Below are 18,094 nucleotides of genomic sequence, written 5' to 3'. Positions count from 1 at the left end.
CTAATGGAAGTGTTCTTCCTGTTCTCACTGAATTTTCCCAGATATTTGGCATTGGGCTGACTATATGACTTCAGTGCTTCTTAGAGCTCATCCTCAGACTTCAAGGCGGAAAACAAATTTTGCAAAAAACCACACACCCAAGCCCACGTCGCACCAAAGGACAAACAGTGGCCACAAGTGTCCCATCGTCCCGACTTTTATATTTAATATACATCTAACATGTTATACGGTGGTAATAGGAAAACAAACCACCAATGGCAAACAAGATGGATGCCACCAAGACCCAGTAATGGAGCAGGTCCAGGTAATCCTGCCGAGACCGAGGCTTCTGTAGACTGCGCGTTCATCAGGAATGCACAACAGCGAACATTTATTCCTTCGAGTTTTTTTTTTTCTGCGCTTTCGAGCGTTGACCAGAATAAAAAAAAGCTCGTTGGCAGAAGCAATTTTAGTCCGACTTCTAAAAACTCATTCTTTCTGCTGCGCTGTCCATCTCTCCGTGCGTTCCTCCTGTCCTCTCTCCGTCCGTCTGTCAGGTTCTCTTGGTGGTGGAGGTGACGGTCAGCGGGGTTGTGTTGTTGGAGGAAGGGGGCATTGGTGTGGGAGCCACTGTGGGCACAGCCGTCTGAAAGAAGTAGAGCTGAGAGATACAGAGATGATGAGTAGAAACAAACTCCAGGTACAAAGAATGTCAAACCGTCTTTTTGTTTTTCTAACCAATTATTAAAACGGCTTAGGCAGACCTGTCCCTTGACTGTTTGGCATCCTGTTCCTTTAGCAAGGCTGCGTGAGCAGTCAGCTGACGGCGGGCTTTCCCTCCCTGCAGTACGCCACCTAATCTGCCTGCAGCTAAGGCTTAGAGCACAGTGCGGCTGGCAGACTTGCAGCAGCCTGTTTGACCAGAGGTGTCACTGTTGAGCCCTGAGGCAGGGGTTACCACCTGCTTTTGGCGGTGCTACAGCCGGTCTGGCGTCCCTCGCCCAGTTCAGCACTGGCACGGACCAGATTTGGACCAGATTCTGAAGGCTCCCAGGTGCTCTTTATGCTTGGCGATAGATACTACCCATTGGTTGAGCAGGGTTTTTTTTTTTCTTTCTTTAAGCTGTTGCTATGGTGAATTGTGTTTAGGGCCCAAACCTCACAGCCAATGGCCAGTAGAGCATGCAGCAGGACGATGGCTGCCACGGCGACTGCCACGGCCACCTTCCTGTCATCACGAACGACAGGCCAGAAGGTGATGACCAGCACCGAGCCAGATATCGCCACGGCAACCAGGATGGAAACCCAACGGAGCCATGGGATGGGGATGATCCAGAGCACCTGGCGGTGGGGGGTCATCATTCAGACATTACTCACATCCTGATGTCAAATTACTGCAGTACTGCTGTGGACCACCGTGACTGTGTGTGTGTGTGTGTGCGTGCGCGCGTGTGTGTGTGTGTGTGTGTGGCAGACAGGCTCACCGAGGTGGGGATGTAGATGAACAGCGAGTAGCCGTACACGCACACGGTCTCCAGGTACGAGTAGCCTCGGATGTGCCTCTCCATCCCCTGCCGCCATTTCAGGAACCCCCACACACACACAGGCACCAGCAGCGCATAGAGGAACACTGACACCGCTGCTACTGACACTGACAGGGAGAGAGGTCACTGCTACAGACACTGACATGGAGAGATAATTACAGACACAGACAGAGGGACAGAGGTCACACTGATACAGCCAGTGACAGGACAGAGTGTATCACTTAACGACACTGACAGAAAATCTATCACTATTCAAGGCATAGTTTACTTGGGTGGGGGGGCTTTGATATTTTAGCTTTGATTTATAACATTGATCAGCCCAGACCTTTTTTTTTTTGGTCTGCAATGAAGCATGTTTTTGATTTGTGAAGTTTCTGATGATCTGCTGGCTTTACAGTGGCTGGTGTAGGGGCATTCAGTGGGTTTGTGCTCCAGTACATGAACATACAAATTAACTTGGAGACACACACACACACGTCACAGGTGGCTGGTGCTTTAAATAGGGACTGGATGGACACATTTGGACTTGAGCATAGATAATGTAAAACCGCAGTTTAGAAAGAGCCGAAGGTACCGCCCTAACAACTCAATCTCCCAAAAGCCATCCTTCGGCGATATATACGACAGGAGAGGGCAGCGCCCTCTGCCTCACCAGTATGGAACTGCGGCCTGTAGTGGTACTTGGGGTCACCCTTAAGAGTCAGGAAGGTGGAGAGGTTCCCGCCGATGGACAGAGAGAACGCCAGCGTCACACAAATCCACAGGGGTCCTGAATGAGCAGATTGGGGTGGGGGGGGGGGGTTACATTTAGTATTTGGGAAGTAAAGAGACGCGTATATCCAAAATGATGGTTAGAGCTAATTGTATAACAATTCAATATAACATATAAATATCACTATAATTGTCTTTTTTCATTGTTTAGACCGTTCACTGAACATTTTCTTTACCATACAAATCAGGGTTGCTATGGAGATGGTGTCTGACAAAGTTCCGTCCTGGCAGAGGTATCAGAGACCCTCTGATGCGGTCCAGGACCTGCAGACATAACCAGTGTTACACCAGTAGGAACCCTGGAAAATGCACGTGTGTGTGTGTGTGTACCTGTACTGTATCCATATGTGTGTGTGTGTGTACCTGTACTGTATCCACATGTGTGTGTGTACCTGTACTGTATCCACCTGAGTGTGTGTGTGTGTGTGTACTTGTACTGTATCCACGTGTGTGTGTGTGTGTGTGTGTACCTGTACTGTATCCACATGTGTGTGTGTACCTGTACTGTATCCACGTGTGTGTGTGTGTGTACTTGTACTGTATCCATGTGTGTGTGTGTGTGTGTGTACCTGTACTGTATCCACATGTGTGTGTGTACCTGTACTGTATCCACGTGTGTGTGTGTGTGTGTGTGTGTACCTGTACTGTATCCACATGTGTGTGTGTACCTGTACTGTATCCACGTGTGTGTGTGTGTACTTGTACTGTATCCATGTGTGTGTGTGTGTGTGTGTACCTGTACTGTATCCGTGTGTGTGTGTGTGCACCTGTACTGTATCCGTGTGTGTGTGTGTGTGTGTCTGCACCTGTACTGTATCCACATTGAAGAAAGACTGGCAGTACTCAAAGGTCCACATGCTGCCACGTTCATTCTCTTCTCCCAGGAGCTGTTTGGGATGCATACAACAGACGGCACATTAATCAAGACAGGAAATCTTTCTGGATGCTCTCCAGATTTTAGATGGCCATATCTTTCACTGTCCATAAGTAAACAGCCTCCTTCAATCCCCAGTGACTCTATGTACCTGACACAGCCTGATCACCCTCAAATCAAATCGATCAAGTTTTATTTGTAAAGCACTTTTTATAGAAAACTGTCAGAAAGACCTTTTATAGAGTAGCTGAAAAAGAGCAACAACAAAAAAACAACTCCCAGTGGTGAGAAAAAACTCCCCAATTGGAAGGAACCCTGGTTAGGAACCTGGTTATAGGGGGAGGCCCATCCTCCACTCGCTGTCCCGGTGTAAAGTAGTATCTCCTTTGATACTTCCTGCTTTTGCACTTTAAATAGAAGCTATAGAAATAAAATATTGGCTGGTAGCAGTACCTTTTTTCTGGTAAACACTGCAGTGAAGTCCAAATAAAATGGACCAAAAGATGTAAAAATAGATATTTTGTTAAGAGCAGCATGTGACCTTTGACTTCTCCTCCTGGTCATCGTCTTCTGATAGGTCCAGTGCAAAAGCCACGCCCCCCTCCTCAGTGTGTCCAGTATTACAACTGGAAACGCTGAGGTCAGGGGCATCAAGAGAAACAGTCAGCAGGTCTGAAACGTCCTGAAAATCTACAGGAGAGGAAGGAGAGAACAGGAGGAAAAGAGAAGCAAAGTGGGGGAAAGGGAGAGGAGAAAAAATAGTAAGGTTTGCAGGGAGGGCATATGAAGAGAGAGAGGGAGGAGGGAAGGAATGAAATTATTTGATGTGAAGTGAAAGAACACAAGAGCACAGAGGTGAAAATGGGAGACAGTTGATGCAATGGGCTAAATAGTCCATCCAATAGGAAGTTTCCCTTTACACTGTTTGTAATTCTAGTCCCAACTACCCCAAACACAATTCTCCTTAAACATGATATCCTGCTCTGCTATTTATGACATAACACAGTTTAAGAGGATAAATAATTTCACAAAACATGAAAAGCACGTAATTTAGAAATTATTAATCGCATGTTAAAATTTTGAGATTGAAACTGGTTGGAACAAAAACCAGCATACAGGATGGAGGTTGGGAACCACTGCACTGCAGTATATACAGCTGGGCATATGCTGAAGCAGTTCAGTTTATGTACATTGCACCAGTTTAAATGGCACACAGCAGTGTCCTAACTGGGAATCGAACCAGCAACCTTAGTGACACGCCCAGTTACCAGCATTATTCTACAGTGACGTGTAAGTCACAAAGCAATGCTGGGTATTGTAAAGCTGCTAAAATGTTTAGGGACAGACTTGTAAAGTTCTTAGGCCTAATCGGTATTAAGTAGCCTACGTTTCCATAATTTGTATCGAAACAGACGCTAGCGGATATTGGGAGATAAACTTCTTGAAAATAAAATAAAAACACAATTTAAACACACCTTCGAACTCAAGGTCTTCTGGGGTCGCCATAACAGACAAGACAGCACCCTAAAGACAAAATTGCAGCCGTGAATAGGCTAATAATAAGACAGGTGATAGCCTAATAACACCATTTCATATGCTCTGGGCGTTAGGCTACCTGAAATAAGGCACACCCGCTAATATGAATGATTAGGAACGACATTCAACTCACATAGTTTATTTCTAGATTCGTAGCCGATTAGTTTAAATGCATGAAAATATGACCCCGTGGTGGTCAGGGGCGGAAGCTTGGTATGCCGTCCGCGTGGTAGCAGCAGTCGGTCGCAAGCGAAACTAAAGCAGCGGTAAAATGCACAATTTGTATGTGTTCGTATAAGGCCCACTTTCGAAACATAAGGCTCAGGTTTCAGAAAGCATTTTCACCATTGTTCAAGGGAAACGTATATACACGCCTGATGCGTAATTCCGGTCTCACCTTTCCCGTGTAATTAGTTTTGATCGCGCGGCTGAACTAAGTCCTGGGTTCACAGTAAGAGCCAGGTGAACAAACACCTATTAGTGTGCTGGGTTTCCCCTCAGTGCGTAGGTAATTATAATAAACTGACAATTCAAATATCCCGGACACGAATAACGGGATCTGCAACTGTTAACGCCCTAAGGTATACTGGAAAATAAGAAAGGCTTTGCCATGTTAGTACCACTTCCCTGTATCACATTTAAGGAAATTCACTCGCTCATTCTTATATCTTGATAAGTCCTAAAGGGCTTTGCTGAAAATATATTAGGAAATGAATATAATCTTTAATCCATGGAAATGTTTTGTTTTTCTTCCAGCATTCGTGCGACGAAGTAACTAAAACTATTCGGATCTATAACTATTTGCTCTTTCCGAGGAATGGTAAATGGACTGCATTTATATAGCGCTTTTATCCAAAGCGCTTTACAATTGATGCCTCTCATTCGCCAGAGCAGTTAGGGGTTAGGTGTCTTGCTCAAGGACACTTCGACATGCCCAGGGCGGGGTTTGAACCGGCAACCCTCCGACTGCCAGACAATCGGTCTTACCTCCTGAGCTATGTCGCCCCATATAGCTATGTCGCCCCTGGGTATGCCTGGAAACACCAGGCATACCCGAACATCTCCACAAATACCTGACCGTCTAACATTTTTAACATGGCTTTCTTTTCTGGTCAGTGGAAACAGGCAACCAATCACCGGGGTGCAGGAGACCCTGGCTTCGGTGAATGGAGGTGGAGGTGACCCCCTATGCCAGTTTGGGAGGTGGGTACCACTGACTTAGCATGCCAACTGTTCCCTTTCTGTGCCCAGGACCAGGTCGTGGCAACTACACTGGTGAATGGCACAGTGTTTTACAGTATTTTGGCACGTGTGATACTGTCCATCCATCCATTGTCTATACCCGCTTATCCTCGACGGGGTCATGGGGGGTGCTGGAGCCTCTCCCAGTGTGCATTGGGCAAGAGGCAGGACAACATGCTGAACAGGCCACTAACTCACCTTAAGTTAAACCACCACCAACCTTATAGCTAATGTTCCAGGCCCTATGACACGTCCAAAAAGCATTGAAATAGGGTTGCAAAATACAACAAACCAATGCGAGTGAACTCCTTTGTTAAATAGAATGTTCAAAATGTAACAGAACATTCTGCCTGTTGAACATTCTACTGGCATACGATATGAACAGAAGCTGAGCAGTCAAAAGCAATCACTTAGTTCACTGAGCACATAGCAGGTGTTTCTCATTCAAATTCAAAAGGTTCTTAATCAACTGGCACATGATTGGTTTGGAAAGCAAGAGGCAAGTGGCTAACAGACAGTGGCCAGGATTCAGTCTACATGTTTCTTTGACTTTATCACAGAATTAAATTCAGGTTTTAATCCATTTACAAACACATTGTGAGAAGTTCAGCAATTGCCAAAATTGTCTCACAGATAAAACATAACACTTGCAATTAATTGTGAATCGAAGTGAAGGAAAAAATTTTGATTTAATATAGACGGGGTGTCTAATCGTACTCAAAAAGGCCAGTGTGTGTGCAGGTCTTTGTTTTAGCCCCGCACTATGACATCTGATTAATTAACTAATCATGGTATTCAGTCAAGTAGAATCAGATGTTGTAGTCCCGGGCTAAAACTTGCGCCGACACTGGCCTTTACCAAATAAGACTATACACTTCTAATGCTCCTCCTGGCAGTACATAGTTATCTCAGATAATCCTTACAAATTTCACCAGTAAGGTTCTCATGAAGCTTTTCATGAAGGTTTTCAAAGACATTCCTGGTGAGGAAGTTCTCTCTGGGTTCAAACATTGCCTTACTGTGTTACCTTACTGTGGGGAGACTCGAAACAATTCAAACGATTTTCTCTCCACATAAATGCTAAAATTGGTTGAAATCACTCAGTTGCCAATGAAGCAATTAATTTAAATTTTTACACCTGGGTTTAGTGCATGCACTCACCCTTCCCAGGAAGAACCCTGTAATCTGTGCAGGACTGTCCTTCGTAGCTTTGTGAGGTGTGGTTCACATTACCTGCAAAAACATACACAAGATATATTCAGGTAATATCTGGTGTCCTTTTTTAATCTTTACTTTGATCTTTGCTGTAAATTTCCTTGTCGACGGCTTTATCTTTTAATGTTGGCATTTTTAGGCTTTTGGTAGTGGTTTATTCTTTGTCTAGTTCACTCTTTTTGACGTTGTCATTTATTGCATATTAGTTGTTGCATGGATTTTGTGCCTGAAGTGTGTATGAGCGCATTGAGCAGAAATATGAATGGATGTCATATAATATTGGGGGGGGGGATGCTTCCTGGCTGCAAAAATAAATAAATAAATAAATAAATAATCAGATTTGATTGGTCACCTCAGGCCTGTGTCACGAAGCAGGATTACTGAGCTGGCTAAGTGCCCAGAGTAAAACCCGGAACAGCTCTGATTACTTCAGTCCGGGTTCCAGGTTTTACTTGGTGCAGTAATCCTGCTTTGTGACACAGGCCCCTGGTCATTTCAAAATGGCTGTGCTAAGAGAGCCTTGGATACACGTTTTCCCAGAGAGGAGTACATCCTATGTTGACCCCTTGCTGCAGACCAGGGTTTTCAAACCTGGTCTTGGAGTCTCCGCATGCTTGTTTCAGTTCCAATAATAAACTAATACTAGATGATTTCTTATTGGAAACCGTCTGGAAGGTTTTGTAATCGTGTTCCAGTCTGAACAGGGATGGCCCACCTGCAGAGGCCCAGGGTGCGACAGAGGCAGCCGCTGACCAGGGGGAGGTTTCTGGTGTGTCCAGGTAATGGCTGCCGTGTCCACACTAAAAAACGCAGTGCACGCTTCAGCCCGCACCACAGGTGTCAAACCCCGGGCCTGGAGGGCCGCAGCGTCTACCGGTTTTCAATGTGGCACCAGTGGTTCATTTAAGTCCTTGATTTGGCTCAGGAATCCACACACCTTGTTCTCAAGGCCTTTATTTGGCGGATGGTTGAAAGGAAACCGCGAAAACCCTGCAGACACTGCGGCCCCCGGGGAAGTCGGTTTGACACCTCTGGTCCACATGGTGAGCGACCCTCGTAGCTTCTTTTGGTGAGCAGGGTTGAGGAAGCCTGGACTCGTGAGATAAGCGTGTGTGTGTGTGTGTGTGTGTGTGTGTGTGTGTGTGCGTGCGTGTGAGTGCGTGCACGTGTGTGGCCGCTGACTGCCGAGTCTCACAGGAAAAGGAAACTGATGGGCAGAGCACATCGCTCGTCCACGCTTAGGCGGGATGGCACCTGATAGTTTCTACGTTTAGGCGCTTGATAGTTTCAGACCTGTCCGTTTGAATCGAACGCATCCACTGCATCCCCATACTGGCGTAGCAGGCGATCTTTAGATCTGCATCTGTAGTGACCTGTGAAATGTGCTGGGCAGTGGTGTCGAGGATCAGAATTGTGCGCTGGTAACTCTTGTCTTGATATATAGGAAAACCTTCGCGGACATGAAATGTCTCCGTCACAGTTGCAGAGGAGAAACGGTAGTTGAAACAAAAGTTCAAGGGACACACATGCAATCTGTTAAGTATTTAAATAGTGTTTTGGGGATTTCTGAAAGAAATGTTGCGCTTATTTATTTTTTTAAGTGCAAATCTTACAAATCTTCATTTGTAAGGGACCAAAATGCTATTTAAATACATGTTTTTCTTTTCTCAAGTTTTCGTGAGTCTCTTCATCCTCACTCCTTGATGAAACTTGATGAATAGAACTTTTATATGTCCCAAGGGGAACATAAGGAAATTGTGCACAGTGACAAATTTCCATTCCCGCACTAACCCACCACCCCCCCCCCCTCCAAACAGAGGCCCAACGCACCTTCACCGTGACCCCGCAGCCCAGCCCCGCCCACAGCGACGTCTCCTGCAGCGCCACCAGCTGGACGGGCAGGAAGGAGCCGAGGGGGAGGGAGCGGGGGAGGGGCAGTTCGCTGAGGGTACCGTATGCTGAATGAACCGTAAATGCAGTGGCCTGTATTCAGACGATAGGCAGATGCAAGTGTTACACTTATTCTTCACAAACTCGGTTTGGCAGGATGGTTTCAGTGCTTGCTAGGACTCAGAACCAAATTATGTATCAAACAAAATGCATATTTCAATTGGACAAATGTTGATTGTATTTAGGCTGGTGTGTTTGGCGTTGGTAAGGAATTCTCTTTTTGAGAAGAGAGACCACAAAAAAGGGAGCAGGAGGCTGACTGTGTCCTTTGATGGTTTTGCTCTCTTTGTTGTTTATGTTTTAATTGGAATCCATGTAGTTGGGTGCGGTGGCATTCCAAGACTTCTCCTTCAAGTCAAAATCAAATTAATTTTATTTAGAGCTTGTTTTGCAAAACATTTGTCGTAATGCACTTCACAGCGTACTCTCTTGGAAAACCCCCACGAAAGCAAGCCTTGTGTGACAGTGGCAAGGCAAAACTCCCTAGGTGGGCGAAGAAACGTCTGAGAGCTGATTCAATCGGGGGACCCATCTTAACGTACGGGTCCTTTTGGTATATGTGGTTACCCCTTGCTGCCTTCTCATGCAGATATTTTTGGACATTTTAGTCTCTAGGCTCTGGGCTTGAAACCTAAAGGTTGTCGGTTTGATTCCCAGGCAGGAAACTGCGGTTGTACCTTTGAGCCAGGCGCTGGACCTGAAATGTAAAATGCCAAAAAAAAAGTTATTAGTCGCTCTGGATTAGTGTTTAGCTTAATGCTCATAATGTAATGAATGAGCAACATCATTATAGGGTCATCTGATAAGCTCATGCTATCTACAATGCATGCATACTCACACCACAGGCGCATCACATGACACAAGGGGTAATCTCCTCCGGTCCCGTGTGCTGCAGGTGGAGTACAGGGACCGGTCGGTGTGTGTGAGAGGCTCGGTCTGATGTACCTGCGCGGTAAACCTGAGGTGCATGTCTCCTCTCCCAGGAGCAGCTGGCTGAGAGCGAGCGGCACATCGGCAGACTGCAGGACACACTGAGACACGAGCGCGAGAAGGTGTGTGTGCGTGCGTGTGTGTGTGCGTGCGTGCGTGTGTGTGCACGTGCGTGCGCGCACGGTGTATGAGAGAGAGATTTTGGTGTGGGTGGGAATTATGTGTGATGTGGAGTGGATATATGTGAGGTGTAATGAGGGTAGTATTGCGGTTAGTGGGAAGGCAGGGGTGAAGATTTTAGACAGATTCAGAGATGTGTGAGGAGATGTTACCCCCTTTGATAAACGCTGTCTCCCACCCCCAGTGCATGCGGCTGCAGTCCCGCAGCACGCAGCAGGCGGTGGACCTGCGGCGCCGGGAGCAGCAGGCCGTGCGGCTGAAGGAGAGACTGGGACAGCTGGCGGATGGACACCGGGGCCGGAGATCCTGTGAGACACTGCTCTGACCAGCAGGGGGAGACACAGAGCCAAAGTCACTCATTCACAAAGGAAAGGGGGGGGGAATATTACAGAAGTGCTCAGACATTTTGAAGGGAAGAGGGACAGGGTTGTTTAATTTTTAAAAAATTCTATTCTATTTTATTATTTTCCCTGGCGAGTCAGAGATTTTCGAGGGAACCCTGGTTGCAGCACCCGGCACAAAAATATGCTAGCAAAGTGCCAGCCATTCAGTTATAAATAAACCGCACAATTGCTTGCCTTTTCTTAACACTGGTGTCTGTCAAAATCCATTTGATTGGCAGACACCAGCTCTGTGTACACATTGGGGAACCGAAATTCAATTGAATGCGCCTCCCTTTTAAATGCTGACTATTTTACAGTCTCAGGGCTCATTCAGGTTTTTTTTTTTTACTGCTTTTACTTCAAAATCAGCAATCAATGCTGACCCAAGAAACCAGGTGAAGTAAGTTGACCGTAATCAATTACTTTGCTTGAGCTACTGAGTTCTGAGTTGCCAAGCGCAGCAGCAGAACCTGTTTCTCTGGGACTGGGGCTGCAGAGCCTTGCTCTACAAAGGAGCAGACGAGCCACCAATCTATAAACTGGAGTGTGTATCTTCTTATGTCCATCATTCTAGAATGGAAATCGCAAGCAACAGCTATACACAACGCTGGTTCTATAGTACAGTCAAATCTTTAGGATACATCTGCAGTATTTGGCTATAGCTGGTGCTTATACAAATTTCAGATGAAGATATGACTAAATAATTAAGAGCAGAAGTTGGCACAAAATCCTGAAATGGATCGGCCCCGTGTTGTTCACCCCTGGACTATCCAAATTTGCAGCCTGGTTGTCCCACGGCACTTAATAACCCAGAAAGTATAATACTTCTTAAAAATAAAAAAATTTAAAAGTCATTTTAGTCTCCGCCCCTGACCCTGTGTCACCTGCAGCGATTGACATTTTGAACGCCCTGCCAAGGACACCTGGGAAGGACACCCCCTCCAGAATGAGAGCAAACGGAAGGTATGACATCATTTCAGGGCATTCAGGGCTGCAGAGACTGAGCCACGGGCACACTCTTCAAACCGACACGGTTTTGTGCTCGCTGCCATATGGATTATTGAACTAGTGCAGTTTGTAATTGGAGTTCGGGATAAATGACTCTTGTCAGGCCTGATGTATCTCAGTGTGTGTGTGTGTGTGAGAGAGAGAGTGAGTGTGTGAGAGAGCCTTCAAACTGTTTATGGCCATTTGTTTGGCTCTGAAACTGCAGATCCATTTATCTCCATGATATGTGGGTGTTTTGGCCTCTCAGTCCATCTCCACTGTCAGCCTGAACAGACGAGCTAAAGATCGGCAGATCTGCTTGCCACCTGGTTTTAACTGATGCCTGTAGTCAGTCAGCCGGTCTGTCAGTCTGTCTGTCTGTCAGTCAGTCTGTCTGTCGATCCTCCTCCGGCATGCGCACTGCAGCGTGCTCTCTGTCGCCCCCTGTAGGAGGGAGGAGGAGGTGTTGAAGTTGATGCTGGAGAGGCGGGAGGTGGAGCTGAGGGAGGCAATGCAGCTGAGGCAGTGCCTCACCACTCTGCTCTGCTCGCTGCGGGCGGACATGGAGAGGGTGAGAACCCGCCGGAGACTTCATTTAAACAAAATGGAGGATGCTATGGCTTTAAAGGGCTCAGTTTAAACAGCCCACAAGTCCAGTTTGCTTAACAGTTTGTCATTGATCATAGAATTACTATTACATATAAGTATTGGAAATTCAACTAGTCCATTAACCAGTAATGAGTACTATAACCTGCTGTGATCCACTGATTACTTCAGACTCTGCAAGACTGTATGGTGGCTGGGAGTCAAGGGCCTGACTGCAAGAGGCTCATCCAATCGGAGGAAGCGTTGGGTGATCATGTGACAGGGGGCATTGTGCAAGGGTGGAACAAGGTGCAGAAGAGACTTGCGGAGTTCATCTCTGAAGGTAAGCGCACACAGCCTGCCCTGGACATCTTTGAGAGAGAACCAATGGCTATAGTGCATACTGATACTGAGGCCTGACTTGCTCTTTTCGTCTGTGTCCATTGGGTAAAGGCTTTTCCTCAGTCACCTTGGGAACGGACCAAGAGAAGCTACTGGCTCAGCTGGAGACAGACCTGGAGAAAAGCAAGCAGCTGGTCAGGCTGCAGCAGCAGCTTCTACAGGTGGAGTTGCTGTCTGCTGCATGGCTCAGTAGTACAGCCATCCCTTGGCACAGTTCCACTCCATCACACAGTGTACACCTGCCACTGTACCTGATATACTGTATCATTATCTCATTGTGTGGCAGTTGACACTGAGTATGTTACTATTATGTGTCGTCTCCCCATACCCCCCCCCCCCCCCCCCCCGCCCCCCCCCCCCCCCACTCCCTTTCTCCCCCTTTTGTTACTAGGACAATGTCGGTGCCCCTCTTCCACATTCCCTTGCCGATTCCTACTATTTAGAAGAGTGGGAGAGGCTTCAGGCCAAGAGGGTGGAGTTTGAGAGCCAAAGGCGGAGCTTCCAGAGGGAGAGGCAGGCGTTCACGGAGGCTGCCATCAGACTGGGCCACGAGGTGAGGAGGACTGGGCCACGAGGTGAGGAGGACTGGGCCACGAGGTGCAGCCGCTCTGTGAGAGAGAGGCCGTTTGCCGGGAAGTGTGAGACTCGAGTCTGCTTTATGTCCGGAGCCACACTGGTGCTGTTTCCTGTCGTCTTGCTGTTCATCTCACCTTGTGCCAGGGATCAGCAACTTGTGGTCCTCAAGGGCCGAGAACTGCTGGTTTTCCACCCTCCCTTTGCCTGGGAGTCGGGTGTGAAGACAGTCTGGCCAATCAGTAGCACTAATTACCCGGGAGAAAAGAAAACCAGGGCTGGATTTGGATTCGAGGGCCAGAGTTGATGATCCCTGCCTTATGCGTTTGTGCACCTAGCAGGCGTTTATCTTTTTGAATGGATTGTTTCTATTAGTGAAACCCCAGTGTGTGTGTGTGTGTGTGTGTGTGTGTGTGTGTGCGTGTGTGTGTGTAGCGCCGTCAGTTTGAGCAGCAGAAGGCCTCGCTCCTGCGACAGCAGTTCCTGTGTCACTCCCCTCTTTTACCATCGTCACGCAGCAGAAGAGACAGCAGCGCACTGAGTGAGTCACCGTCGCGCGCGCACACACACACACACACGCACACAGTGGGGGGTCACCACTGCCAGTACCTCCCACGCATACATTCTGGCATGTGTGACTGTTTGTGGTTTGTGTGTGGGTGCAATCACATGAGTGTGTGTGTGTGTTTGTGTGTGTGTATGTTTATATAAAAAAAATAAACTACAAGTTCAAGAACTAATGAAGCTCTAATATTTATAGCTTCTCACGGGAACAACATGTCTTGTCGTGCAATAAAAGGTGCATTCCCAAGTATAACTGTGCTAAATAAAACCACGTTCAGGACAGAAACTGTAGCTAATTTAAGAGTCAAAGCTGATGCATTTCAGAGGCTTTTTCATCAGTGGATAATGTACACACATTTGGTAATGCGTGTTGTCCTGAACTCTTAAATTTAGTTACATTTTAGAGCTTGTTTGGGACTTAAGCTGCATTTTTGCCTGAAAGGGGTATGCTGAGCTAGAGACAGTTGTTAAACCTTTTTTAATCGCATTGCCTTGAAATGTCCCCCCTCGTGTCATTGTGCTGCTCAGTTTCATTTTGCTTTTTAAGAAAGGTTACCCCCCCACCCCCCCTTCCCCCAAGCTTTGAATGAACCTCCGCCCCAGTGTCTTGCATGTGATGTCAGGATCTCTTCCTCGGTGCCTTTGTCAGTTATTGGTCCTGTAAAGCAGTGGTTTCCAAACATTTCCTCGGGCATCCCCAGCCAGATCCAGGCATTTGATGTGCTCTACGTCAAGCCCACCTGTGCCTTGTATCGCAAAGTGAGATTACTATGTTAGCTCCGTAACCCCACCGAGTGAAACCCGGAAACGGCTCTTTTTTAATTTTAATTTTTTTTACTTCAGTCCATGTTCCAGATTCAGGGTTCAGGGTTCTGCTCAGTGCAGTCATCCAGCTTAACATGGTAATCCTGTTTTGTGAAACAGGGCTCTGATGCAACTGTTGAAGCCCTTGATTAGTTGTATCAGGTGTGCGTGTGACGGAACACCCTGAAATACCTGGATCACACACCTCGCATACCTGTATCTGGCTGGGGGGTGACTGAGGAGAGGGTTTGGAAGTCACTGCTGTAAAGCATTAAGACTCTTCAGCTCTGCATCCTGATCTGCTCCCTGTCCATGAGGACAGCCCCATACGTTCATAGAGCTGGAGCTGGTATAGCAAATCATCTTTTTTAAATCGATTCAATTGATAGCATTAGGCTTCTGTACTTTTGTTCATTTACTTTTGTAGTCCATACTTAAGTCTATATTGTATGGTTCTTTGATCTATAGTGGTCATTACAATTAATTTACAAAATGTTAATGATCTTCTTACATTCCTTTGTTCACTACCAATGCACCACTTTTTTGTCACCCATTCCATTATTTGTGAAGAGCCAAGTATTGTGGGTTGTAGGTAGCTTATAGTTTAGCTTGAGTCATTGTCCTTTGCTGACGTGGGGTAGATCTTGTTTCTTTCCCTTGTTTATTAAACAATTTGAGTGTTCCCTGTCACGACAGGCTGCTGGGTCCTTCTTGGTCACAGAGACAAAGGCACAAGAAAGAGTGTTTTTAAAGTATCTGAATGCAGCCCATGCAGAAAATGCGTGTGAAGCAAGTCTTCCTCCTCTGCTACATCAGGTCCTGCTTTTATAAGTTACAACTTCTGTGCATCATATTTATGGGCTTCTCCCTGAGGATTATTAAAGCATATTTAATAATAAAAAACTATTGCTGTGAAAGACGGGGGGTTTGATTTTACAGTTTTGATTTGAAAAAATCAAGGTTGAACATTTTTATTTTTGCACAGATCACTCGGGGCTTGATTTTGTTGGTAAAACGTTATTTATGGCTTGCATAGAAAATCAAAGGTGCCGTGAGTTTGGTGACTCTTGTTTTTTTTTCTTTTTCCCCCCAAAGCCTGAAAGCCTCTCCCTAAAATGAGTTTGAGTGAGAGCAGGCTCCTCATTCACTGTCCTGTGACTTTCTGCAATGATCTGTTTTTAAGACCGTTCCCAAATAAGGTCACTGATCACCTCCTTTTAATTTAGCGTTAGTAAATGCTAGTAAATGCTGCAGCCTTAAAAAGAAGAAACTACGTCTGTGGTGCTTCCATCAGCTGAAAGCTTGGCCTTGTCATAGGTCATCCAACACACCTGGTGGAAAAAGATTTCGTAGTACAGCTTGTCAGGGGCAATTGTGTTGCACCCCTAACTCACTGAATGTATTAAATTGAACTGTAGGTTACTGTAGCTGTAAATGTCCATTCAACATTTGCTCTGATGTGTTATGTCATCAGATCAGTGGTCTTCGTTTGAACGCGCTCAGTAAGAGTGTGCACGTCTCTCACGCAGACATCTCGGGTTCCGATCACATGACCTACTCCAGCTGTCGGCCGGACTCGCCCTCATCCCTGGAGTCGGGCATCGCGCATTGGGCTGGACAAGGCGGGGTGCGGACCCCCAGCACCCCCGAGCTCTACTCCGCGCTGAGAATCCCCTTTCGCCGCAGGTCTGTCCCTTTTTAGTTCCCCGTCGTCGTCGATCTGCCGGCTGAGCCGCTCAGGAAGGAGGGAGGGAATATACGGGCCGGAGATCTGCCAGGATGGCACTTGTGCACTTATGCTGCGCAAAAAAAGAAAGATGTAGTTCAGGCAACGCAACGACGTACACAAAGCCATAGACGGGGGCGGGGTGGGGGGGGGGGTTCAGGGGGGGGTGGGGATTACCGTTCCCCGTAGAATGCCAGGCTGCTCTTCACAGCCGTACCGAAAACAGCAGAGCTGGGCGTGAGCGAGTCACGCTGCTGCTCGAGGCTGGCGAGTGCATCAGATGACATTTGTTTTTTCTATCTCACTCTCTCTCTCTCTGCCTCCTTTTCCGCCCTCTCTTTTACTCCTCCCTCTTCGCTTTCTGTCCTTTTCCCGCAGGAGTTCGATGGAAAGCCCGTCTAGGGGGGGCGGCTGGGAGGCCAGGCCTGACGGAATCCTAAACCCGCTGACGGTCTTGGACTGGTCGTTTTAGGCCACCTTGCACCTGCAATGTGTGTTCTGTTTTTTTTCTTCTTTTTACATAGTTATATTTTAAAGATTTTATATATTTTTGTGGAATAAAGAAATAAAAAGTAAACCCCTCACACCCAGACACAGTTTCTTACTTTCCATGGCAACAACATGATCACAGGACTTAAAACATATTTCCGCGGGCGTGGGCAATGTTTCTTTGAGCTAACAATAGCCACAGTGTTTACCTGTCAGGCTTTGTGTCCTCGATTCTTTAAGACTTAATGCTACACAAGTCTTAAAGAATGAAATGGCCTGAAAACGGCTGAAGTCCCTGTAAAAGGATGCTATTGGATACCGAATGTGAATATGTGGGAGCAGGAGGGAATCGTTTTAGCCTAGCTTCTATTGCAGATACTGTAAGTGGGTTACTTTGGCTCTTACAGACAGAACTGCTGCTGCACATTTGTGGCTTGTGCTGTGTAGGCCTGTTTAAGAAACGTATATAGACGAGTATCATCTTCGCCGATTGTCTCTGACGGGAATGGAGGTTAAACTGTGGCATATAAACCGTTATCAGCAAATGCACTTGAAAACCGTTAAACGTTCCTGTGCCTTTTTTTTTTTTCTTTCTTCTTTTTCCTGAGGTGAGTGTTCAGAGTTAGAAGCGTGCGGTTGCCATTGAGTGTGAGGAGGCTTCTACCGGATCAGGTGTGTCCGTGTGGTTAGCGTTGGGTCCTGCTCCGCTACTTCTCCACCTATTTGCGTCTATTTCCCCCCACCCCCCCACCCCACCCCAAAACCCAGAGCCTCAAGACTTCCGATACTGTGTAGGGCAGAGGGTTGGAAAGTGTGGTACACGTTACCAACGACATGTTTCCAGCTCTCGATCTGTTGCTCATTCACTCTCTTCCTTCCTACAGACCCCCTCCCCCCCCACGCCCAAGCCCTAGCCCCTGCCCCCATACTTACACTGTTGACAGCTTTCATTCTGAGAAACACAAACACATTTATCTGCCGGTCTCCTGTGAGTCCTATTTTTCTGCTGTTTTCGTGCTTTTATGAAATGGGGACACCACCCCACACTGGAATACTTTAAATCAGGGGCGCACACCTCACCTCCGTTCCGTTGCGTTGCAGGGTTTTGCTCAGACCAGTTATTCGTGTTTAATTTTCTAAAGAGCTGTGTGTACCACTGCTGGTTGACTCCTGTATCAGACAATGGGGTGGGGGGGGTGGGTGACATTTTTCTCAAGCATATACACATACAGTATGTGCAGTCTGCAACTGTAACTCATGACTTTTTTTGAAACGTGAAACCAAATGGTTAGGCGAGTTAAATCATTGAGAGCTGAAGAACAATCAGGGAGTGGCGGTTCCTTGGCCAAAAACACCTTAT

The 18,094-nt window shown here is 46.8% G+C and overlaps 2 protein-coding genes and 1 long non-coding RNA gene across 9 annotated transcripts; 2 read left to right on the top strand and 1 right to left on the bottom strand.

Annotated features, from left to right (window-relative positions):
* Nucleotides 1–180: 180 nt before the first annotated feature.
* On the bottom strand, nt 181–7,155 carry LOC118221637 (protein YIPF2-like). Of its 6 annotated transcripts, XM_035406880.1 has the most exons (10): nt 5,102–5,467; nt 4,838–4,959; nt 4,644–4,692; nt 3,710–3,858; nt 3,101–3,181; nt 2,471–2,558; nt 2,176–2,292; nt 1,464–1,630; nt 1,138–1,320; nt 181–640 (listed from the first exon to the last, which is right to left on the bottom strand). In XM_035406880.1, the coding sequence occupies exons 3-10, from the start codon at nt 4,672–4,674 to the stop codon at nt 533–535; spliced, it is 924 nt and encodes a 307-aa protein (XP_035262771.1). In that variant the 5' UTR covers nt 4,675–4,692; nt 4,838–4,959; nt 5,102–5,467; the 3' UTR covers nt 181–532. The 6 variants fall into 6 exon arrangements, with proteins under 6 accessions (XP_035262771.1, XP_035262774.1, XP_035262772.1 ...); XM_035406883.1 differs by lacking the exons at nt 4,838–4,959; nt 5,102–5,467 and adding an exon at nt 7,108–7,155; XM_035406881.1 differs by lacking the exons at nt 4,838–4,959; nt 5,102–5,467 and adding an exon at nt 6,145–6,319.
* On the top strand, nt 604–1,208 carry LOC118221638. Its single transcript, XR_004764158.1, has 3 exons — nt 604–679; nt 827–1,033; nt 1,129–1,208. It is a non-coding gene; the product is annotated as an uncharacterized LOC118221638 (long non-coding RNA).
* Nucleotides 7,113–16,766, top strand: si:ch211-286b5.4 (afadin- and alpha-actinin-binding protein). 2 transcript variants are annotated; one of them, XM_035406875.1, is made up of 13 exons: nt 7,113–7,208; nt 7,857–7,940; nt 8,979–9,109; nt 10,095–10,163; nt 10,406–10,529; nt 11,495–11,567; nt 12,042–12,162; nt 12,369–12,519; nt 12,630–12,739; nt 12,970–13,131; nt 13,587–13,692; nt 16,049–16,205; nt 16,624–16,766. In XM_035406875.1, exons 2-13 carry the CDS (start codon nt 7,868–7,870, stop codon nt 16,715–16,717), a joined length of 1,371 nt encoding a protein of 456 aa, XP_035262766.1. In that variant the 5' UTR covers nt 7,113–7,208; nt 7,857–7,867; the 3' UTR covers nt 16,718–16,766. The 2 variants fall into 2 exon arrangements, with proteins under 2 accessions (XP_035262766.1, XP_035262767.1); XM_035406876.1 differs by having other exon boundaries at nt 7,125–7,208; nt 7,866–7,940.
* Nucleotides 16,767–18,094: the final 1,328 nt, after the last annotated feature.

The sequence above is a fragment of the Anguilla anguilla genome, chromosome 2 (genome assembly GCF_013347855.1).
Source record: "Anguilla anguilla isolate fAngAng1 chromosome 2, fAngAng1.pri, whole genome shotgun sequence".
NCBI lineage: Eukaryota > Metazoa > Chordata > Actinopteri > Anguilliformes > Anguillidae > Anguilla > Anguilla anguilla.
The sequence above is the reverse complement of the archived record's forward strand: the minus strand, read 5'-3'. Positions and strand labels throughout refer to the sequence as shown.

What these genes read in the sequence shown, in the direction of transcription:
- LOC118221637 (XM_035406883.1), bottom strand. Translation starts at nt 4,674, where the DNA reads ATGGCGACCCCAGAAGACCTTGAGTTCGAAG. An exon ending in AGAAGACCTTGAGTTCGAAG is followed by an intron (nt 3,859 to 4,643) that starts GTGTGTTTAAAT and finishes CCTCTCCTGTAG; the next exon opens with ATTTTCAGGACGTTTCAGAC. An exon ending in CAGGCCGCAGTTCCATACTG is followed by an intron (nt 1,631 to 2,175) that starts GTGAGGCAGAGG and finishes TCTCCCTGTCAG; the next exon opens with TGTCAGTAGCAGCGGTGTCA.
- si:ch211-286b5.4 (XM_035406875.1), top strand. Translation starts at nt 7,868, where the DNA reads ATGGCCCACCTGCAGAGGCCCAGGGTGCGACAGAGGCAGCCGCTGACC. An exon ending in CCATCAGACTGGGCCACGAG is followed by an intron (nt 13,132 to 13,586) that starts GTGAGGAGGACT and finishes GTGTGTGTGTAG; the next exon opens with CGCCGTCAGTTTGAGCAGCA. An exon ending in AGAATCCCCTTTCGCCGCAG is followed by an intron (nt 16,206 to 16,623) that starts GTCTGTCCCTTT and finishes CTTTTCCCGCAG; the next exon opens with GAGTTCGATGGAAAGCCCGT.